This window comes from Ovis canadensis, chromosome 2 (assembly GCF_042477335.2).
Source record: "Ovis canadensis isolate MfBH-ARS-UI-01 breed Bighorn chromosome 2, ARS-UI_OviCan_v2, whole genome shotgun sequence".
NCBI classification, from domain to species: Eukaryota; Metazoa; Chordata; class Mammalia; order Artiodactyla; family Bovidae; genus Ovis; species Ovis canadensis.
In genome coordinates, this window is record NC_091246.1 from 112,034,564 (window position 1) to 112,059,306 (window position 24,743).

General features: G+C 37.7%; 1 protein-coding gene across 10 annotated transcripts in view; it reads left to right on the plus strand.

Annotated features, from left to right (window-relative positions):
• The first annotated feature begins 313 nt into the window (after positions 1–313).
• NEK1 (NIMA related kinase 1) overlaps positions 314–24,743 on the plus strand; it is a 124,866-nt gene continuing 100,436 nt past the window's right edge. For all 10 annotated transcript variants that reach the window (XR_011254436.1, XR_011254438.1, XR_011254437.1 and 7 more), the window contains exons 1-9: positions 314–796; positions 3,884–4,032; positions 4,480–4,576; positions 15,196–15,293; positions 16,161–16,244; positions 16,361–16,428; positions 16,546–16,632; positions 18,546–18,600; positions 20,863–21,063. Coding sequence is in view for 7 of the 10 variants with exons in the window: in XM_069576788.1 (XP_069432889.1) it covers positions 3,916–4,032; positions 4,480–4,576; positions 15,196–15,293; positions 16,161–16,244; positions 16,361–16,428; positions 16,546–16,632; positions 18,546–18,600; positions 20,863–21,063 (807 nt within the window). In the remaining 3 variants the exon portion in view is untranslated. The remainder of the gene's footprint in view (positions 797–3,883; positions 4,033–4,479; positions 4,577–15,195; positions 15,294–16,160; positions 16,245–16,360; positions 16,429–16,545; positions 16,633–18,545; positions 18,601–20,862; positions 21,064–24,743) is intronic.

Sequence of the window (24,743 nt, forward strand, 5' to 3'; positions counted from 1 at the left end):
TGGAGAGTTGCCCCCGCTCTCTCCAACTCAAGAAAAGCCCATGCAGCAAGGAATACTCAAAACAGCCAAATAATTATTAAAAATGTGACATCTCTAACAAAGCTAAATGAGTCCCTTTCCCCTTGCAGTATGTGTGGGACGATAACAGGCTTTACTCCACATCACCTTGCGTGGTGGTCCCGTTGCCGCCTGGCCTCACTCCCAAGAGTGAGGACGCTCCTGTCCCCCTGCGCCTCCCTCCCCTCCTCCCGCAGCCTGCGGCACCTGCGGCGCCCAAACCTCCGGAGCCGGGCCCCGCCTTGGCCCCGCCCCCGAGGCCCTTCCCGGTCGCCCCCGCTCAGCGCCCGCGTCCGCGCGCCGACGTCACATGCCCGCGCCGGGGCGCCCCGCCCGCTGCTCTGCCTCCTGTGAGGTATTGGGGCGTCCTGTGAGGAGTCCTGAGGCGGGACCTCTAAGCGCTTCTCGGCGTCGCCCGCTATCAGGTGTCCGCGCGGCGAGGCGGGAGGACGAACCGTCAAGGAGCCCCCAGACCCAATGCGCCAGCCCCGCAAGGCTGCCGGCAGCCGCCGCTGAGAAGTTGGGGGCGGCACCCGGGGCACTCCCCCTGCCGCCGTTGCCAGGGGCTCGGAAACCGGTTGGTTCGGTCCGGAGACGCGGAGTCGTGTCCCGGGGCGTTGGCCCGGGAGGCGCAGGCTGCGGCCAGATGCGCTTTCCGGACCGCGGAAGGTCGGCTCTGCCTCGCTGAGCCCCGGGGGGAGGCGGCGGCCCGGAGGGTGCCCACGGCCTGAGTCCTGAGGTGAGCGGCGCTCGGGGAGGCGTGACGTGCAGAACTGAGAGGTCGTTCTATTGCGGGAGACCTCGCCCTGACTTCCTTCTGGGGAGGCTGCGGACTCCTGCCCTGAGGTGCACGGAAATAGCCGCATCTCACTGACGTGATAATTCTCTAAGGAACAGCTTCCCTGAGCAATCCTTGGACATTATTAATAGGCGATATAAAAAAGAAAAGCGATAGTGAGCATGGAATTAAAGTAATATTAGAAGTGTTGTTAATCGATAGCAAGTCATTTACGTTGCTTATCTCGTCTCCAGTCTTAAATTGCATACACGGTTTAATTAGAAAACGAGTAGCAGTTAACTGGTTAGCTCATAATCTTGGATTCCACTTCCCGTAATTTCAAACGGTCTACATGTACGGCACTGAAAGTTCTAATACTTTTAGAGTTCATAAGGTTTTTTAAAAAAAAACACATATATAGGCCTAATTTTTATTCTTTATTGTAAGATCCACCCCAAAACGTACAGTTTTTTTGTTGTTGTTGCCATGGTAAATTACATTGGAGATAACTTGAAGGATTAAAAATAATTAGCAATCTCTGCTAGCAATGGCCTTGTCTTGTGATGCAGCAGTATTGTAGAGACCATGGAGGGAAGCCATATGTGGAGAGAGTAGTTGTTTCTGTTTTAGATTTGTCTGAAATTAGAGGATCCACAGATCTGTTTCAAGATTGCTCACTTTTTTTTTTTCCTTTGTTGAGAGATAAGGAGCCTAATTTGTGGAAAAATAGGTTTTTGTACAATAAGAGTAACCAATTGGGAGTTTCGTAAAGGTTTTGGAACTTGGCCAGGGGAGTTCTTTTGAGGTCATTTTCATAATGCATTGATACTGTGTTCCAAGTAAATCTTAACTGTAATCCTGTGGACATGGCATCATCTCATGAATATAACCATGTACATGTTCATCCTTTCCTCTAGGGAAACTGTTTATTGGCTGAATAGTCTTACAGAGAGGACTAGACTTCAGAGAAGGAGATTATTTTGAACCAACTCTAGTAGGAATCCCATTTTTGTCTTCTGCTTTTATGAATTATGAGAAATGAGACAGGGCCTTTCCTCATTGAGGAGTTATATTGACCTTCTCCTTCAGCCTAAAATGGGATTTATTATTTTGGGAGAACTATATGTGTGGATCATAGTTGCAGTTAATACCGTAAATTCTTGAAAGCCGTTGACTTTTCTTCACCAGTGTTTCCCTTTAGGACAACTTGCTTGTCTGTCAAATAGCTGAAGCAGCTGAAAAGGCTTGATTCAAGTTCCATATTATTGAGGATACAGTTTTTCATCATATGCTTTTAACATTTTTCACATTTAGTGCACAACATTTTATTATATCAAGCATTCATGACTTAAAGATGTTCTTGTAACATGTGAGGAAAGATGTCTAACTTGACTAACAGACTGCTTTTTCTGGAACATAGTTGACATGCTTAAAAAGAGTGATGTCATATAGAAAAATTTGAGGGACATTTAACTTTTATCAACATGGTTCCCTAGTTTTTAAAATACTGCTTGTTTCAAAATCCATCTTTTGCTTTCAGATTTAAAATGTCACCATGGTCATCCACCAAATTAAAAAAAAAATTTTTTTAATGTATTGCTAGACTCCCTGTGATTTGCCTTTCATAATTAGCTTTCTAATGTCTCTTGATATCAAGTAAACAAGTCTTCCTTCATTGTTCTTTTTTTTTTTTTTTTCAGTATTTCTATGGCTGTGGTGGTGGTAGTTTAGTAGCTAAGTCATGTCCAACTCTTTCTATCCCATGGACTATAGCCTGCCAGGCTCCTCTGTCCATGGGATTCTCCAGGCAAGAATACTGGAGTCCGTAGCCATTTCCTTCTCCAGAGGAACTTCCTGACCCAGGAATCAAACCCACGTCTCCTACATTGCAATCAGATTCTTGACTGACTGAGCTATGAGGGGAGCCGCTAAGTTTTCTATGGCTATTCTTGCTCTTTTTTGTGTGTTAACTTTAAAAATCAGCTTGTCTGATCACCCTCACACCCAGAGCTTATGTTTATATTAGAGAAGCATTAAATTTAAAGATTAAGAATTAAAATCTTTCTGATATTGAATCTTCTTTTCCTTCCATGTCTTTTTGTTTCTTTTTTTCTGTCTGTTCTTCTGAATATTTTTTGATGGTTTGTTTTCCAGATTACCTAATCTTGCTGGCTGTAATGGCTTTAACACCCATGCAATGAGTTCTTAATTCCTGATATTTTATAGTTTACTTTTAGGAGTTCATTTAGTAAAGATACATTTCAGTTCTTTGTTGAAAATTTCCTCCTTTTTAAAAAAATATCACTTTTATCCATTGTTCCCTCTTATTTTCTTGAACATATTAATCAAGGTTACTTGAAGTCTCCTGCTGATAACTCCATTTTTGAGTCATTTGTGAGAACCGATCTGTTTTGGGCTTGCCTTGTGTTGCATAGCTTACGAGTGGGCTATCGTACAAGAGAGGCATTTACATGTACATTTTTGGACTGTTCTGTTCTTTTTCCTCCCCCTCAGGATTTTTGCAGCCCTAAACTTTGACCTCTTTTTCCTTAGCACCTAAGGCTGCTGTTTTATATTCAGGCTTTGTTTTGCTGCAGAAATTTAATCTGAAGTTCTTTTATAATAGCAAACACTGGAAACAATTTAAATGCCTAATGAGAGGGGATTAGATAAATAAGTTTAGGAAGTAGTCTTATTAAGCTTGTATTCTTATTACAGGTAGTAAAGTAATCCTGACAATAGTTACTGTAGGAAAAAGTTAGCTTCTTTCTCTGTATATGATAAGTCTATGTAGTATTTGACTTTTCAAAGTATTCTTATAGAATTTAAATATCACTAGTTTTCTCCTTTTAGCTATTCCTACATTGCATGAGTAAAAGTGAGGTAAAGTTTATTTAACTTTCAGTAGATTTTATATATATATATATATATATATATTTAAAGCAAAATAGTCACTGAGGAATTAGAATTTGAATTAAACATTATAACTGTTATATATGTCACGGTTTATCCCTATTAACTGATACTTTTTAAATTTTCAATGTCTAGCATATCTGTTAAGATGCCTTAGAAAAAGAACCATGGAGAAATACATTAGAGTACAGAAGATTGGAGAAGGTTCATTCGGAAAAGCCATTCTTGTCAGATCTACAGAAGATGGCAGACAGTATGTCATCAAAGAAATTAATATCTCAAGGGTAAGTGTATTTTTTTGTTTAGTTATCCAAGTAGAAGTCTAGTTACAAACAGATTCATTGTTAGAGACAAAAAAAAAAACAGTATGGCAACATATGACATAAGAGAGACTATTGTAGTTGCAGAGAAAACCACTCACTTCAGAAGAGTCTGTGAATCCTTTTATTATTATTTTTTTTTTCTGTGAATCCTTTTAGACTTTTTTCTGTGATGTCTGCTGGTGTTTATGTTTTTGAAAAAGATACATCACCTAGTGCTCTGTAACTTAATCTGATTTGAACATCTTAAAATGTATCTTTTTGTGCATTCAACTTGTTCTTTTTAACTTCTGGTATATTTTATTACTTGGGGTGTGCTTTATGGTAACATTATTTTTAACCACTCTCTTTCATTTGGACTTTCATATCATTTATTTACTTAGTTTACTATTTTTTCCCCTTCTATTTCAGATGTCCAATAAAGAGAGGGAAGAATCAAGGAGAGAAGTTGCAGTGCTAGCGAACATGCGGCATCCAAATATTGTCCAGTATAGAGAATCATTTGAAGGTCAGATACAGACTCCTAAGCCTTGTGACGGCTGCTGCATACTTTCCTCTTAAGGATCTTTTTGTGAATTATTCTCAGAAAGAAAAGTATATTACTTTGTGCTTGAATACATATGCATATGAGTGTCAGCCTTCTGCTCCGATAGTACAAATGCCACCCTGTCCCTGTGGAGCTTAGTACTGAGTCACTGTCACTGAGGTTGCTTGTAAAGAGGTAGTGTGGTAAGTACAGAAATTTAGACACAGCAGGAACAGTCATCTTCATCTTTTAAAACTAAACTCCCTTTAAGTGCTGCCACCACTGCCACTGAGAAAATGTTGTCATTTTAGAAAGTACCCCGCTTGTTAGTGTTCTCCTGTATATGTCATTATTATAATATTGAGATACTGTATTAAATATACCTTGTATATAATATATATGTGTATTATATATAAAGTGTTCTCAGGTTCTTAAAATATTATAAAATAGTGCTATTTTGGTAATATCTACCATTATATTTGGTAGTGCAGGAACTAAGGTAAGACAGAACTTCTCTAAAGGCAGGTCAAGGTGGTTTATTCATTCCTGTTATCGTCAGAAATTTCTGTCAGTTGCAAAATAAAAAATAGTCTAGATTGAAAGTAGAAGATAGTTTAAATGACCATTTCAGGCTCTTACTACATGCAAGTTTCAGCAGCTGAATTAGAGTATCCTTGTTCCCAAGTAAAGTTACCTACTAAAGTAGAATATACTTTAAAAAATATATGAATCAGTTAACACCTTATATCATAAAGTGCTCAGTTTATTTTATGATGACAGTGAAGTGAGGCTTTATAGCTCATGGTAAAGAGTACAATGTTAACCATTTCTTCCTTCCGAGGGCCTTGAATTTCCTTTAACTTTCCCCTAGTATCTGTCTTTTAGTTTCTTTTTGCTTTCATCACCAGGATCTTAGTATTTCAAGGGAAAAGGTTTAAATGTATGTCAACAAATATTCTATCAGACGTTTTACTTAGAAACATCTGAATGGTTCAAAAGGGATGACACAGCCTTTAAATAAGGTTATATTACTACTGCCATTTAGCTTTAAAGGAGTAAATGCTCATGGGAAGTGTATTCAGGCGTACACATGTGCATGGACCCCAAGCTCCCTGTTCCTTCCACTCTGCTCATTCTCATTCCTTAAGGATAAGCTTTGCAAATAATCCCATGTTGATTCCTTATTGTGTTTTCTGTGCCTTTGTGGAACAAACAAGTATGTAGCTTTTGATGTTTAAAAACAGGTGGAATTTAAAAAAAAAGCAACAGGTGGGATCACATGTATGTATGTCTGCTTCTAGTTCTTTTCACTTACTATCTCATGGACGTCTTTCCATGTCACTGTGTATTGCTGTGCCCATTCTTTACAACTTTCTTGTAACATTGCAGTGTTTCTCATTGTGTGCACTTTATGGCTCTATCACAATTTGTTTAGCCCATTTCCTGTTATGAATACTTAGGTTGCGTCTAGAGTTTTACTGTCCCAGGCAGAATTATACTGGACATTCTTGTCTAGGTGTCTGTCCTGTGGCTGTATTTTAGGAGTGGAATTGCTAGACTACAAGGAGTGAGAGTTCTGTGTCTCACAGAATCTCCAACCTTGGCTTTATGTTCATTATCAAATTTATAAGATGTAATTTTATCTGGTGAGTGTATTCATTTGGTCACAGTTCCTTTTTTCTACCTCATCTGAACCATCTTCTCATTTTATCATGGACCTCTTTAGTTTCTTACAGACCTTGTGGGAGCTCTGAAATACAAATTTTTCATTTTTCTCTAAAATGGTTAAAAAAAATGAACATTTTAAACCTTTCAATTTAAAAAAATGAGCAAGTTATTTTAAAAAGTGGAATTCTGATGTTGTTTTGAATGTTTGTCATGAAAGATGAGGAAATTACTGTCTTTGGAGTTCTTCCCCACTGATTTTTGTTCATCTTGACAGTGAAAATCATCACTTCAGTTCAGTTGCTCAGTTGTGTCCGACTCTTTGTGACCCTGTGGACTGCAGCATCCCAGGCCTCCCTGTCTATCACCTACTCCCAGAGTTTACTCAGACTCATGTCCATTGAGTCAGTGGTGCCATCCAACCATCTCATCCTCTGTCATCCCCTTCTCCTCCCACCTTCAATCTTTCCCAGCATCAGGGTCTTTTCAAATGAGTCAGTTCTTCACATCAGGTGGCCAAAGTATTGGAGTTTCAGCTTCAGCATTAGTCCTTCCAGTGAATATTCAGGACTGAGTTCCTTTAGGATGGACTGGTTGGATCTCCTTGCTGTCCAAGGGACTCTCAAGAGTCTTCTCCAATACCACAGTTCAAAAGCGTCAATTCTTCGACACTTAGCTTTCTTTATAGTTCAACTCTCACATCCATACATGACCACTGGAAAAACCATAGCTTTGACTAGTCGTGCCTTTGTTGGTAAAGTAATGTCTCTGCTTTTTAATATGCTGTCTAGCTTGGAGAAGGAAATGGCAACCCACTCCAGTGTTCTTGCCTGGAGAATCCCAGGGACAGCAGGGCCTGGTGGGCTGCCATCTGTGGGGTTGCACAGAGTTGGACACGACTGAAGCAACTTAGCAGCAGCAGCTTGGTTATAACTTTTCTTCCAAGGAGCAAGGGTCTTTTAATTTCATGGCTGCAGTCACCATCTGCAGTGATTTTGGAGCCCCCAAAAATAAAGTCTGTCACTGTTTCTACTGTTTCCCCATTTATTTGCCATGAAGTGATGGGACCAGATACCAAGATCTTAGTTTTCTGAATGTTGAGTTTTAAGCCAACTTTTTCACTCTCCTCTTTCACTTTCATCAAGAGGCTCTTTAGTTCTTCTTCGCTTTCTGCCGTAAGGGTGGTGTCATCTGCATATCTGAGGTTATTGATATTTCTCCCGGCAATCTTCATTCCAGCCTGTGCTTCATCCAGCCCAGCGTTTCTCATGATGCACTCTGCATATAAGTTAAATAAGCAGGGTGACAATATACAGCCTTGACGTACTCCTTTTCCTATTTGGAACCAGTCTGTTGTTCCATGTCCAGTTCTAACTCTTGCTTCTTGACCTGCATACAGATTTCTCAGGAGGCAGGTCTGGTGGTCTGGTATTCGCATCTTCTTAAGAATTTTCCACAGTTTGTGGTGATCCACACAGTCAAAGGCTTTGGCATAGTCAATAAAGCAGAAGTAGATATTTTTCTGGAACTCTCTTGCTTTTTCGATGATCCAGAGGATGTTGGCAGCTTGATCTCTGGTTCCTCTGCCTTATCTAAATCCAGCTTGAACATCTGAAAGTTCACAGTTGACATATTGTTGAAAACTGACTTGGAGAATTTTGAATTTTACAAGCGTGTGAGATGAGTGCAGTTGTGCGGTAGTTTGAGCATTTTGAAATAAAATCATAATCTCTAGTAATCTTTTGTTCTGAAATTTTAATTCTTAAGAGTGTTTTGGCCTTGATTCTATGTTTAGACAAAGTGAATTTTTACTGTTAATTCTTTTATACCTTAGTTACCCCTTTTCAGAGATATTTATCTCCTACTTGTCAGGATTTCATCAGTTTTTTTTCATGATGAGCAAATGGATGATGTATTCCCTCAAAGCAGTTTACTATTTGCATTTCTTAGAGTGTCTAACTCTTGTTTTTATACATGATAGGTATCTAATGATATTTTCTCCTCACAAGCACATTATGTCTATGGTATTGAATGTTTCTATAGAAAAGTTTGACTTCAGCATAAAGCTTCTCTTCTTCTTGAAGATAATTTGCTTTATCTTTTCTTGATTCTCAAAGAATTCTTTCTTCAGAATTAAATTAAGCAGAATATGACTTGGTATTAATACTTTTTTTTTTTTTTAGTATTAATACTTCTGATTCATTTTCCTTGGAACATTTTGAACCCTTTCTGCTTGCAGATTCTGGTTTTCCTTTGTTTCAGGAAAGTTTTCATCTCACTATTTTTTAAAAAATTCGTTTATAACTTAAAATGAGGAAGAATATTCTAAAATTTGTCAGATTACAAATGAATTCTTTCTTGTAAAATCTCTCGTGTTACAGGATGTGCTCTCAAATTTTTTAAGGAACATTGCATGGCAAAGTGTTTTTGGGGAAGAAGACTAAACTGAGTTAATTTTGAGTGCTGATAGAGGACCTCAGGCAGAATCAGTTTTTAAAAGAGACATTAAATTTAATATTGATGTCATAATTGTAAATATTAGATACTGTTCTAAGTCTTTTAAAATTACTCAAATAGCAGTATGATTATGTTGTAACAATAATGCATATGAACACTTTAGGATGAATTTTTGAAGTCTCAGTATTTTGCATATGGGGATTAGGACACTGAAAAAAATTCCACTGACAACATAAACAGTTTAAAAGTGCTCTCTTTCAGTTAAAAGTTAATGAAGATCATGTGTATTGGGAAAACATAGGTGAATCAATAAAGACATTGATATTGATGAGAAATGTGAAAATTTTGGTTAAAATTTTTTGTAAAATTGGAGAGTGGGCTGAAAAAAGTATTTCCAGGTGTATAAATTTATAATTAAATTTTAATATTAAATATGATAAATAGATACTTTTTGTCTATCTTCCTAACATTTATAAATTTTAAAAATTGATGCTATCATTGAGAAAGTCTTGTGTCACTGTATATTTGGGTATCTGTGTTATACATGTTTGTTTACTCTGTGATTCATGTATTGCTATCTATCTTTACTTGTCTGCAGCTATCATCTTCTAATTGGTTTCATATTTTTGTCTTTGTTTTCCTACAGTCTTTGCTTTTTATCATGTATCTTTAATGGAAAACCCTCATATGGAGCTATGTGTTGGCATTCAACTTGTTCCCAATTGGTCAAAATCTAACTTCTCTAGTTCCTTAAAGAACCCTTTTCTTTGAGGCTAAATTTGGATTGCTTTTTGCTGTGGGTAATAGTAATAGAAAATCTGGCCAGTATTGGGTTAAGTGAGAAAGGTATTTAATGATCTCACCTAACAGGAAGTCTAACAGATGGGCAGTCCTGCGTATAGAGCATGTATGACAGGTTAAACTCTGTCTGATTTCTACTCTGGCATCCTTAAGACACACGTTTTTAAGCCTAATGCTGTCACTTTGTCCTGAGATGACACTTTGCAGCTCCAGGTGGCGCCTGCATCCAGAAGATGCTGAAGAAACGGACTGAGGGCAGTCTGTTCCTGGGACCAGTAAAGCCAGATATTTCTCACAAGCGCTTGTTCAGATTTCCTTTTAGATCATAGTGGGCAAAATGGGGTCACTGAGTACTTTAGTACTAGGGAAGACTGGAAATTAGGGGATCTGGGATTATTTTCAGCTTCTCAAGTGAGGCTCAATGAAGGGAGAAAAGTATTAGAATTTTGAGGTTAGCCTTACTGCAGGTGTGCTCACTGAGGGATCAAGCTTCCTGTCCTATGTTAAACTCTGGTTGTTTTCTAATAGGCATCAAGGCTTTGTCACTTGCTTAATGGCAACCCACTCCAGTATTCTTGCCTAGAGAATCCCATGGATGGAGGAGCTTGGTGGGCTACAGTCCACGGGTCGCAAAAAGTCAGACACGACTGAGCGACTTCACTTTTGCTTTAACAGTCTTTTTGCCTCAGTTTCAGGCAGTTTCTAGGTGTTCATTCTTTGGGGGGGGGGTTTGGAGGGTGTCTTATCAATGCTGTGTGAGTCCCTTGGTGACAGGGGTTGTGTTTTATATTTCTATATCCCTAGCATCTCAGGCAAAGTGCCTGACACATAATAATAGTTGGTACTCAGATGTTTGAATGATGGAGTATGAAACAGACTAGTATTTCCCTAATGGAGAGGAGACTTCTTTGTTAACCTTAGGTTTAACTGGTATTCATCCCAAAATAAATAGTAAATGTTTAAGCAACAGAAAATATTACAGAACTCAGATATTTTCCTTTAGGATTGCTTCTCCATTCCTTTCTCAGGTCTTGTTTAACCTGTTCTCTCTGTCTCTTTGTCTGTCTGTCTGTGTCTGTCACACACAGATACATCTTTTTTTTGATCTTGTAATAGTTTTAAGTTTTGATACATGCATATGGTACAGAATTCAAAGGTTACGTAAAAGTAAAAAGTACCTTGTTTAAGTACCTGTTTCTACCTGTTGGTGGTACCCACTGTTACTACTGTCTTGAGTTTCCTTCCACACGTACTCTAAGCAATGTTCAGTTCAGTTCAGTTAGTCGCTCAGTCGTGTCCGACTCTTTGCGACCCCGTGAATCGCAGCACGCCAGGCCTCCCTGTCCATCATCATCTCCAGGAGTTCACTCAGACTCACGTCCATCAAGTCCATGATGCCATCCAGCCATCTCATCCTCGGTCGTCCCTTCTCTTCCTGCCCCCAATCCCTCCAGCATCAGAGTCTTTTCCAATGAGTCAACTCTTCTCATGAGGTGTCCAAAGTACTGGAGCTTCAGCTTTAGCATCATTCCTTCCAAAGAAATCCCAGGGTCGATCTCCTTCAGAATGGACTGGTTGGATCTCCTTGCAGTCCAAGGGACCTTCAAGAGTCTTCTCCAACACCACAGTTCAAAAGCATCAATTCTAAGGCTCTCAGCCTTCTTCACAGTCCAACTCTCACATCCATACATGACCACAGGAAAAACCATAGCCTTGACTAGGCAGACCTTAGTTGGCAAAGTAATGTCTCTGCTTTTGAATATACTATCTAGGTTGGTCATACCTTTTCTTCCAAGGAGTAAGCGTCTTTTAATTTCATGGCTGCAGTCACCATCTGCAGTGATTTTGGAGCCCCCCAAAATAAAGTCTGACACTGTTTCCACTGTTTCCCAAGCTATTTCCCATGAAGTGATGGGACCAGATGCCATGATCTTCGTTTTCTGAATGTTGAGCTTTAAGCCATCTTTTTCGCTCTCCTCTTTCACTTTCATTAAGAGGTTTTTTAGTTCCTCTTCACTTTCTGCCATAAGGCTGGTGTCATCTGCATATCTGAAGTTATTGATATTTCTCCCAGCAATCTTGATTCCAGCTTGTGTTTCTTCCAGTCCAGCATTTCTCATGATGTACTCTGCATATAAGTGAAATAAGCAGGGTGACAATATACAGCCTTGATGTACTCCTTTTCCTATTTGGAACCAGTCTGTTGTTCCATGTCCAGTTCTAACTGTTGCTTCCTGACCTGCATACAGATTTCTCAAGAGGCAAGTTAGGTGGTCTGGTATTCCCATCTCTTGAAGAATTTTCCAGTTTATTGTGATCCACACAGTCAAAGGCTTTGGCATAGTCAATAAAGTAGAAATAGATGTTTTTCTGGAACTCTCTTGCTTTTTCCATGATCCAGCGGATGTTGGCAATTTAATCTCTGGTTCCTCTGCCTTTTCTAAAACCAGCTTGAACATCAGGGAGTTCACAGTACATGTATTGCTGAAGCTTGGCTTGGAGAATTTTGAGCATTATTTTACTAGCCTGTGAGATGAGTGCAATTGTGCGGTAGTTTGAGCATTCTTTGGCATTGCCTTTCTTTGGAATTAGAATGAAAACTGACCTTTTCCAGTCCTGTGGCCACTGCTGAGTTTTCCAAATTTGCAGCATACTGAGTGCAGCACTTTCACAGCATCATCTTTTAGGATTTGAAACAGCTCAACTGGAATTCTATCACCTCCACTAGCTTTGTTCGTAGTGATGCTTTCTAAGGCCCACTTGACTTCACATTCCAAGTTGTCTGGCTCTAGATTAGTGAGCACATCATCATGTTTTTCTGGGTCGTGAAGATCTTTTTTGTACAGTTCTTCCATGTATTCTTGCCACCTCTTCTTAATATCTTCTGCTTCTGTTAGGTCCAGACCATTTCTGTCCTTTATCGAGCCCATCCTTGCATGAAATGTTCCCTTGGTATCTCTAATTTTCTTGAAGAGATCTCTAGTCTTTCCCATTCTGTTCTTTTCCTCTATTTCTTTGCATTGATCGCTAAAGAAGGCTTTCTTATCTCTTCTTGCTATTCTTTGGAACTCTGCATTCAGATGCTTATATGTTTCCTTTTCTCCTTTGCTTTTTGCCTCTCTTTTCACAGCTATTTATAAGGCCTCCCCAGACAGCCATTTTGCTTTTTTGCATTTCTTTTCCATGGGGATGGTCTTGATCCCTGTCTCCTGTACAATGTCATGAACCTCATTCCATAGTTCATCAGGCACTCTATCTATCATATCTAGGCCCTAAAATCTATTTCTCACTTCCACTGTATAATCATAAGGGATTTTATTTAGGTCATACCTGAATGGTCTAGCGGTTTTCCCTACTTTCTTCAATTTGAGTCTGAATTTGGCATTAAGGAGTTCATGATCTGAGCCACTGGAGATCAGTGGAGAAATAACTCCAGAAAGAATGAAGGGATGGAGCCAAAGCAAAAACAGTACCCACTTGTGGATGTGACTGGTGATAGAAGCAAGATCCGATGCTGTAAAGAGCAATATTGCATGGGAACCTGGAATGTCAGATCCATGAATCAAGGCAAATTGGAAGTGGTCAAACAAGAGATGGCAAGGGTGAACGTCGACATTCTAGGAATCAGCGAACTAAAATGGACTGGAATGGGTGAATTTAACTCAGATGACCATTACATCTACTACTGCGTGCAGGAATCCCTCAGAAGAAATGGAGTAGCCATCATGGTCACCAATAGAGTCCGAAATGCAGTACTTGGATGCAGTCTCAAAAACGACAGAATGATTCCTGTTCGTCTCCAAGGCAAACCATTCAATATCACAGTTATCCAAGTTTATGCCCCAACCAGGAACACTGAAGAAACTGAAGTTGAACGGTTTTATGAAGACCTACAAGATCTTTTAGAACTAACACCCAAAAAGATGTCCTTTTCATTATAGGGGACTGGAATGCAAAAGTAGGAAGTCAAGAAACACCTGGAGTGACAGGCAAATTTGGCCTTGGAATGCAGAATGAAGCAGGGCAAAGACTAATCGAGTTTTGCCAAGAAAATGTACTGGTCATAGCAAACACCCTCTTCCAACAACACAAGAGAAGACTCTACACATGGACATCACCAGATTGTCAACACTGAAATCAGATTGATTATATTCTTTGCAGCCAAAGATGGAGAAGCTCTGTACAGTCAACAAAAACAAGACCAGGAGCTGACTGTGGCTCAGATCATAAGTCATAGCACACTGTGCTTAATTTTTTATGTATGTTTCTCATGCTGTGTAAATGGTGACATTCTATACGTATTTTTTATAGGCAGTTAATTATAAGATTTTCTGCTTTTTTTTCCACATACTGATTTCTCATATGTATATTTGGATGATTTTTTCATATCAATTGTAAAGAGTTATACAGCTTATTTAGCTCCTTCATGTAGGTTCCCAGCCCCTGGCACATTAGAAGCAGTGTATCCAGGAAGAATGTGGGCATTGAAAGTAACAAGACCAGCACCCAAGCCTGCTGAGAGTAAGGCTATGAGCCCGAGGCAGCAGGAGAAGTGAGCTCCAAGAGGACTGCCCTTGAGCTGTGACAAGTGACCCTGGCCGCTCCTCCTGCAGGGGAAGAGGTCCTGTAGTCCTATTCCTGTGGAAGAATGAAGGCGGGGAGAAGGATGAGAGGTGTCCTTGTCCTGTCTACCCTTGAAGGGGTCATGGATGTCTTTTTTCTGTGGACTGAAGCATAAAGGTGATTAGGGAAGTGCCCCATCTTTATATTTGTTCACAGATGTAGAAAAAGAGAGTTCCCTAGGCGTAGAGACTGTCTTTCGTTTGAGTCACAGCATCTGTTATTGTGTTTATTTGACATTTAATTAAGTGCATGAAACAAAGGTGAAAAGTAATTGTCAACTGGAAACCAAGATTACCTATTTCTGACAAATGTGTGGAAAAATCTGTTTTTTTAAGATGATGTTTAAGAAGTTATATCTATTAAGTGAAATCGTATATATCTGTCTGTATTTTGTACATATTCCAGATATGTTTATATCAGTGTGGACACTGATATTCACTGGATTGGTGTATTCTTGGTAGAAAAATCATTAATAATCGAGTTGCCTGTTAACCCAAGTTATCACACAGTCTATACAACCAGTATACATACTTTGCCTTTTGCATTTCCTCTGTGTCTCTGTTTTTAGTTTAGTGGAACACATTTAATTAATTGCTGCTTTCTATTAAACCTTTCAGTTCAGTTGCTCAGTCGTGTCTGACTCTTTGCGACCCCATGGACCACAGCACGCCAGGCTTCTCTGTCCTTCACCAACTCCCGGACTTGCTCAAACTCATGTCCATTGAGTTGGTGATGCCATCCAACCATCTCATCCTCTCATCCCCATCTCCTCACACCTTCAATCTTTCCCAGCATCAGGGTCAGGATCTCTTCTAATGAGTCAGTTCTTCACATCAGGTGGCGAAAGTATTGAGTTTCAATTCAACATCAGTCTTTCCAATGAACATTCAGGACTGATTTCCTTTAGGATGGACTGGTTTGGTTCTCCTTGTAGTCCAAGGGACTCTCAAGAGTCTTCTCCAACACTGCAGTTCAGTTAACCTTTAGGTACCTTTAATATAGCTATGCTTTCAATAAACGTTTTTAAAAAGGAATGTAATGTTTATATTTTGTAGAAAATGGCTCTCTCTACATAGTGATGGATTACTGTGAAGGAGGGGATCTGTTCAAAAGAATAAATGCTCAGAAGGGCATTTTGTTTCAAGAGGACCAGGTGAGTTAGCATATAGGCGATCGAGTCTTAATCCACAAATGTTGTTGAGAAGTCATTCAAAGCTTATTTTTTATACATGTGTTTCTTTATAACTACAGGTGCTGACTGAGTTTTGGCTGCATACTCCAGCACTGCAGTCACGTTTCTGCTCTCATGAGATGTTTTATAATTTATGTTGTCAACTTTTCTTGTGACTTGTGGGTTTGGTATCATGTTTTGAGAGTCCTGTGTCAGTCAAAGATACTATAGAAAATCAGCCTTTGTTTTCTTCCTCGCTTTATACTTTAATTTTTTCATTTTAAAAAATGCCATCTACTTGGATTTTCTTTTTTTGTTTTTTTTGGTGTTAGAAGTGAGGTAGAAATTCAGCTTTTTTACTTTCAAGTGGCCAACTGCAGAGTGTGTATTTATATCTGATGAATGCAGGATGAGAAAGAAGTCAGAGGTGTCTTCCAGTAGTCCAGCTTGATTTTTTTTTCCCTCTTGTGATTTTTACTTTTCTGGAACAGTGGTATATTTAACAACAAAGAAATATCACTCACCATCATGCTATCCTAAAATATAAAGTATTTCCATTTTTCACTCTTCTCTGAAAATTTCTTTCCATATTCTGATTTATAAAAGATGCTTTAGGAGCAGTTCTTACATTTAAATGTAGTGTGTGTACTGCATGTAGTGTGACTGTTGATCTGAATATCTACCTAATGTAAATGACATTAATTATGATGAAATTAAAAAGTATAACTTTTTTTTTAAAGGATTTAGATCCTATCTTCCCCAGATATTCCTGAGTTCTTTTAATGAACAAGGAAAGACTTAATGTGAAATATAAATTTTTAAAGAAATGATCTGATTTATCCCCCCTAGATTTTGGACTGGTTTGTACAGATATGTTTGGCACTAAAACATGTACATGATAGAAAAATTCTTCATCGAGACATAAAATCACAGGTATGTTTTTTCTGTCACTACTAACTTCTAAGTAGATTCGGACATTGGGTCAGCATTGTCTTGGGCAAAGACTGGACAGTAACAGTATTTCTGGTTTTTTTCCGTCTCTTTTACAGAACATATTTTTAACCAGAGATGGAACAATACAACTTGGAGATTTTGGAATTGCTAGAGTTCTTAATAGGTAAACTTTGGTTTGATACATTGTCTTCAGTGAAGTTTTAATCCATGGTGGTATACTTGTGATAATTTAGATCTTTAAGTATCTTAAGTTTCTCCAATAATTCTCTTTTTGTTCTAGTACCGTAGAGCTGGCTCGAACTTGCATAGGGACCCCATACTACTTGTCACCTGAAATCTGTGAAAATAAACCGTATAATAATAAAAGGTATTTAAAATGATAACTTATTTCGTGTTGTATAATATTTTCTTTAAATCTTTCTTTGTTATACTATATTAACTTTCAGAATATTATTCTAAAATCATTAATGGACATATGTCCACGTATATATGTATTCATATGTATATATACTTTTAAAGTATATAATGAGGGGAATTGTAAAGAAGCTATTTCACTGTTGCTAAAGGAACTATAGAATTACTTTCTTATCTAAGTTATAATGGGAAACAGTGCTTTCTTTGTCTTTCTTTTCATAATAGTTACTTCCTATTTAATTACAATAATTGATATTTATTGAACACTTGCTATATGCCAGATACTGTTTTAAATGCACTGTATATATTAACTCTTTTTATCTTCACAGTAGCCTTGTGAGTTGTAAGTATTTGTCATTCCTCCTTTCCTTAGAAGGAAAACAAATGCAGAGAGAGGTGAAGTGACTTCATAGTCCCAGGCATCTGATTCCCAAGTCCAAATTAACAATCACTGAGTCATAGTGTGGCTAACAGATTGAATAGTGTGTCAGGAAGAGGAATTCTGCCACTGAATTCCAGTTACCTTTTGTTTTCTCTCACACACACTCATTTAAAAATCCCAACCCAGAAACATTGACCTCGGTTTTGAAAGCACCCTACGAGGCTAAAAGGAAGTGGTGGCTGGCAATAATGCATGTATTCAGGATTGCTATCCACCCTGCCCCTCTTTTCTTTTGAGGGTAGGGAAACTATTTCAGACCTGAGCAGAAGGGGTGAGAGCATCATCTGAGCAATGTATTTAAATCAGTTATGATGATCAGTCAAGTCCATGGAGTGTTTTATTAGTGGATAAACTAAAGGAGAACAGTATTTTCTTTGAGCTAAAGTAATTTTACATGTTAATGCTGTTTCAGTGTCTTTTGGGTGATTCAGTTATGAAAATATTAGTCTTTACATTTGAAGTGGATTTAATCATCCCTTGGAGAATTTTATATAAAATTGATTTTATGAAAAAAAATACTTTAAAACAGTAGTGGATAAACATCATTAATTATGCTTGGAAATTCATATTTTCCCAGATGTTTCTTAAAAAATTTTATTAATAAGATCATTAATGTTTTTATTTATAGCTTTTAGTTTATAACATGTTCAAGTTACTAAAGGCTTTTTACATTTACTTTTTTATCTTAGTGGAATCTTAAAATTAAACAGATTTTGGGGTTACAGTTTTACTTTGTAGATTTTTGTGAGAGATTGGGTAGATAACTTTAGGGTTTCAGTAATGGACTTTATTCTTTTCCAGTACATTCAGCTTCCAAAAGCAGTGGTTTTTGCTCTTTTTGACTTGTAGCTCTGAATTGTGAGGGTTTTTTTTTTTCCTCTTGAAAATAGAAATAGTCTTTTAGTTATAAAAATATCTGTTTATTTAAGATAAAAGCGCAGAAGAGACTGTGGATAAAGATGATAGTGTAACTAAGTCTTGAAATTAGAAAATAAATTAATGTATTTACTCTTTAACATTTTTTAGTTGGTTGTCATAGATTTGTTTCAGATTTACTTTTAGTAAATTAATATTTTCTTCATTACTTTATACTATTTAAGAAATTGTATTTTGAAAATGATTAAATAAAGCATTTTTAACTTTTTGCAAAATAAAAAACTGAAATACCTGAAATTTACTGATTTTGTTTAAATATTGTTTTGTTAATGACACTTAAAGTAATTATTTAGGCAACTTACTTTTCTAATCTGGGATAACTGCTTTCCTCATTTAGTTATGGTTGAAATTTTAAGTTTGAAAGAACATGTTTTATGGAACCCATATTTTTGCAAAATATTTTCAAGCTGCTTTGTCTTCTTAAAGTGAAAATCGTTTAAAGTAATTCCTGATTCTTAGAGAAGATCTCTCATTTTTCTGTTTTCTAGTGATATTTGGGCTCTGGGGTGTGTCCTTTATGAGATGTGCACACTTAAACATGCAGTAAGTAGAAGTTTGTGAAATATTTTACAAATTATGTCAAAAAAACCTATAATATTTGTTTAAAAGAACTCATTTGCCGTCTTTCAGATGACCTACTTGTACTAGGAATTAACTCTTCTCTGCTGGTTTGTAAATTTCTCAGTATTTTCTGACGTGTAAATGTAAATCAATTTTCCCTTAACATATGTGCATATATCACATATGCATGGTTATATATGTTGTTACAATATCATATATCATACTTCATTCTAGAGAACTATTCCTAAAGACAAATCTGCTATCTTTTTAATGTTAAACTTGCATAATGAATTTGATATTTTGGCTTAACAGACTATTAATTTCATTTTAGCAATTTTTCTCAAAACATCCAAATTATTTGACTTTAGAATTGAAATTATCTAAAGAACAGTTTTCAGCATATTTATGGAGAGATGATTTTACTGATGCAAGTAGTCTTTAATTCAGAGTATTTTAAAATTTTCACTTTTTAGGTGGCACATAATTTACCAGAAAGGGGAAGTTCTTGTTCTAAGTAGGTTCAGTTTTAATCATTTTCCATATTAAAATCTTGCTTTTTAAAAATGCTTCCTCTACTGATTAAACAGTAATATATTTTTATTACAGAAAACTTACGGGAATAAATAAAACCATAGGAAAGTGAATAAATATCAAAAGTGTCAGTAGTGTCTGCTTGCAAATTGTTTCTTTCTAGACTTTCTTCTAGAATAATTTATAAAGTGAGTTCCATTTTTGTTTTTTTATTCCCTCATAAGTTTTGTTGTGTTGTATAAGCACTTTTATAGCCTATCTTTATTGCCTGATGTTATTTGAGTATTTTTTTTTTTTTGCTGTGTTTTTTCATGGTTGCATTGTCTTCCATTTTATTACCTTAAGATTTTATTTTTCTTAAGGAAAAGAGCATAGATTGCCAAACTGATATGACCTGGTGGATATCAGATCTGCATTTTAAGAAATTGGTCAGTTTTTCTGTGACATACAGTGATTTAGGTTTAAATCCATATATTTTTATTATTATTATTTTTTTGGCTGCACCCTGCCACTATGGGATCTTAGTTTCTGACCAGGGAATTGAACACTGGCCCATGGCAGTGAATGCAGAGTCATAACCACTGGACCATCAGGGCATTCCCTCAGCTCAGTTCAGTTCAGTACCTATTTTTAGGTAGGTTTTCATTTGCATTGTTCTGTCACCGTTGCTTCTGTATTTTGGAGTTATTTACCCTTAAGTGGACATATGAAGCTCAGTAAGTCATTAATCTTTATTTTATGAAGAGCATATCATTTGAGAGATAAGTGAAATTTCATTGTAGTGAAGGAATAGAGTAATAACCTGTTTCTGCATTTAGGATTCCTTCTTAGGTACATAGACATTTCTAGACGATTGAATTGTACTCACATCTTAATAAACAATATCATATTTTATGCGCTAGGAGAACTCAACATTTAAGAGAACTCTTTTATACTTTGTATAATTACCATTGCCTACTTCATACTATGTTTTGTTTTCTTAATTGTATAGATTAACATAAGTGTACAGCTGTTCTATACTATTTTAACTGAGACCTCAAAAGCTTAATTTTACTTTCAAAATGAAATTGTCCTTTTAGATTTTAAACTGCCCACCTTTTTTCCCCCCACTTCAGTTAGAGTTTATATTGTATTTAATCCTAAAATACATGTTTCTATTGATAAGGTTTATATTCCCCTTTGGAATACTTGCCACATTGCTGACTCCATGTGGCTTTTGGGAGCATCACACATTTAAAAATAATAATAATGAGCAGTGTATAAAAGGAAATTAATTAATACCTTTATTTATTACATTTTCCCCAAAGACTTTTAGTTCTCTAGTTAATTTCCTATTCTAGTTGCTACACCAGGGGCACAGGAAGGCAGATCTTAAATGAAGACCCCCAGGTTTGCTTGTTTTACCACCTTGGTTATTGTTATCTTTTATAAACCCTTTACTCTGATTAGTACCTGTATTCCATCTTTCAGTTTGTTGAATATGTAAAAGTTAATCTTAGAGCAGGTTATACCATTTCATGAGAACTGGTATTTTCTTTTAAATGTGTTTGTAAATAACCAAGTGAATCTTGCTCTGGAGAGCATGTGCTGATTAAAATATTGGAAAGAGGGTTGCAGTTCTGTTGTTTGTTAATAGGAAACACTCTATTTCTCATTGTTGATACTCACATTTTCAACTTATGTTTCCTGTTTCATTTATTTTCTCAATTTTAGTTTGAAGCTGGCAATATGAAAAACCTGGTACTGAAGATAATATCGGGATCTTTTCCACCTGTGTCTTTGCATTATTCTTACGATCTCCGCAGTTTACTCTCTCAGTTATTTAAAAGAAATCCTAGGGATAGACCATCAGTCAACTCCATATTGGAGAAAGGTTTTATAGCCAAACGCATTGAAAAGTTTCTCTCCCCTCAGGTATGGTTTTGTATTTTTTCATTTTGTAGTTAAATTGAGCAGGAGGCTTGTGGAGCTTGACTGGGGCGTGGCCTCTTTTGTTTGGAAGAGAGCTCTTTGCAGCCCTTGGGGGTGTGTGCCTTTCCCAGCTGTGCTGGAGTCACTTTCCTTTCTGTTTTCCTGCTACTCTTCCCCTTCCTGTTTGCGTTCCAGCTGTGCTTTTGCATTCCTTCTCTGTTTCCTCTTAACACTTTCTGCAGAACTTCTGACACCTCTCATTACCATGTGTATAGCAGTTTTTATACATCAGGCAGAATTCAGTTCAGTCCTGACCCTGTGTACCCAGATGTGGCATCAGATCCTACACTTCAAGGGCTCAGTCTCTCCCACAGGACCACTCCCACTTCAGAAGCCATTTGTAAGGGCAGGTTGTCACCTGTGCTTCTGACCGTCTGGTTTATGTGTCAGGTTCCCGTGACCCCTGCCTCTGGTTCCATTGATATGCTTGCTGGAGCAGCTCACAGGACTCGAAGAAATTTACTTCCATTCACCAGTTCATTATAAAGCATGTAGTAAAACATGTGCTTGCTGGAGCAGCTCACAAGACTTGAAATTTACTTCCATTCACCAGTTTATTATAAAGCATGTAGGTGAACGGCCAGGAAAAAAAGCACATAATGGTGAGGTCTGGAGTCATCCTAAGTGTAGGAACTGGGATCCCCCCTTGAATGTTTGCCAATTCAGAAGCTCTCTTAACCTTTTCCCTAGTTTTTTATGGAGTCTTCATTAGTAGGCATGATCAGTAAATCTTTGGTCCTTAGTGATTGGTTTCAGCCCCTTTCCTCTCCTGGTTAGGGGAAGGCAGTGACATTGGAACTTTTAACCCTCTAATCAGGGAGTTGGTTTCCCTGGCAGCCAGCTTCCATCCTTAAGTGCTTTCCAAATGTCATCTCGTTAACAAATTTTGGTGTGTCTCAAACAAACGGGCTTGTTTTGAACAACAAAAGGCGCCTTTATGTGCTTCCCACTGAGGAAATTTCAAGGATTTTAGGAGCTGTGTGCCAGGGACTGAGTGCTGACCAAGTATGTATTTCTTAGTCAAAATACCACAAAGTTATTCCTCTGTCTCTTCAGTTTCTCTTATTTTGTTTTCTAGTTTTGTTTTTTTAATTCTGGTAAAATAGATACAAGATAAAATTTATTAATATCACGAGTTTTGAGTGTACAATTAAATGCATTCATAGTGCTGTGCACCTGTCACCTCATCCATTTCCAGGTCTCTCTTCCCCTTAAAAAACTGAGTCTATACCCATTGATCAGTACCTCCCCTCTGCCTCACCCTGGCCCCTGGTATCCATCTTTATATATTCTCTGTCTTCTTGGGTTTCCAACGGTAAGACTATTCAACATTTGTCTGCCTCCCTTTCCTCACCTGTGAACAATGGGATTATAAATGTATCTAATTAATAATGCCTTGAAGTGGTTACCAGAGTCAAAAATGATAATGCTTGTAAAGTGCTTAGTGTCTAATACTTATTAAGTATTTAGTATACTCAATATATGTTAAGATTATCAATATATCACTTTACTATGCTAATATAAGTATATTATCTTTATAATTGCTTTTTCTCTAGTAGAAGATGATTTCAAACCATTGTGTGTGGGCATGTATATGTATATATAATAGATTGCTGACTCATGATTCCTCCTCTACTACTTGCATGCAGGTGTATAATAAATACTTGTTGAGTTGAATTTTAATTGAACACGGTTTATCAAAAATCTATTTCAAGTCAGTTAGTATATAAGTATGGTCACCTGTGCCAGGGTCCAGCTCCGGTGGATCCAGGGTAATTTGAAGTGTGAACAGTGTAGGCAAGGAAAAACTTATTTATTTATTTAATTAGAAATATAAGAGTAGATTAGGAAGAAATAGTGTAGTAGGAAAATTTAGTGAAGAAAAGAGGCTGAATAACTTGGTTTACATGGAAAGCCAGTAATGTTCCAGACAAGGAGCTTGCACCATCTACGTTAGGCCACTGGCGCCCACTTGAATATCGAAGGGTGCCCCGCCTTGGGCTCCCTTTCACGCGGATCTTAGAAGCCGGGGCAAGTAAGTAGACATGGCGAGCCTCCACGCCCCAGATGGGAATTCAGCCAGAAAATAGAGTAAAGAGGAGACATGGGGGAAACCAGTCCTTCCAATGACTGGCCTGGCCTCTATTGTCTAGAAAGGCCTTTTATACCTTTTTGATTGTACATAGAGATCAATGGGTAATACAAAATTTTGCAGCATTAGCAGCCCAGTCTCTTATCAAAACCAGGCTTTTCTCTCCACATACCTAGTTGTATACACAAGTCTTAGGTGATTTACATCATCTTCCGACTGAAAGGGCCAATTAACATTTTACAGCCTTTTTTCTGATAAGGGTTTGTCAACCAGAAGACTTATTTGTGTTGATCTTCCCAAAGTCTGGTGCCACTCTCAGAAAGCACTAAATAAAGTCACATTCTTACATAGCAAAGATACAGCAATTTATAAGAAGTAAGAGGAGTACAGTGATTTATAACAAAAAAAGTAATTAACTCAAAAGTCTAATGTTGGTAACATCAAAACTACTATATACCTTTTTCCATATCCTGATTGCATTGATTAATATCCTCCCAGTTGCCTAAAAGATAAAGAATATGGAGGCCTGGCAGCAGTCATTGAGTCAACAGTGAAAACCCGTCACCAATATGATTTTTAGCTCTTTAGAAAAGGCTCTGTATCTTTAAGATGTTTTTAAACTTTGTGCCTCTCATGGTTGAGGGGCTGCAAGCAATTCACAAGCTGTAAAAAGTCCAGGGGAACCTGTTAGGCAAGCTAGAGAGTTATCAGAGGGGGTTTGAACTGAAACATCCCTTTCAAATGCAGAAGACTAAAGCCCTGAGTTAACTTTTTCCAGAGTGTGTCAGAAGAGTGGGAAAGCACAGTACAATAAGGCAGGCAGATTCTTATTTTTGGGGTACATGCTCAGAAAATACCAGGGGGAAACCCTGAGGCTTGACTCGCCTTGCCCATCAGGCCTGTGCCGCATGACCTTGTCACAGGATTCCTCACGCTGGCTCCCTGCACACCTGAAAGTGGAATTATTTTATATAATTTCTGTGACCTTTGTTGATTTAAATGATCACTGTTAAACTGTTCTATGAATCATATCTACCAAAATCATAATTTTATTAATTTAAATGTTCATGAGACGAGAGGGGAGTGTCATATATCTCTGACTTTTAACAGAATATCCATATGAGCAAATAATCTTCAGGAAACAGATATGTGGATTTAACTGTTACTACCAAGAGAATACATTAGTAAGCAAGAAAGACAGTTAAAATTTGGCAGTTAAAGGCCACTAATATAGGGCATAGCTACAATCTCTGAAGTGTGGGTGTTTTACAAGATTGCTTTGTTACAAATAACATTTTCAAGCACAGATTTATGGTGCAGTGTGCTATTGTTTTTGACAGCTACTAGAGAAGAAAGAATGACTTCAGTCAATCTCTCTGAGTTTCTTTTCTCCCATACCAACAGTTAGGACAGACATATAGTCTCAAGGCTGAAGCACTAGAATTCAACTCAGTTCAGTTCAGTCACTCAGTCATGTCCGACTCTTTGTGACCCCATGGACTGCAGCACGCCAGGCCTCCCTGTCCACCAC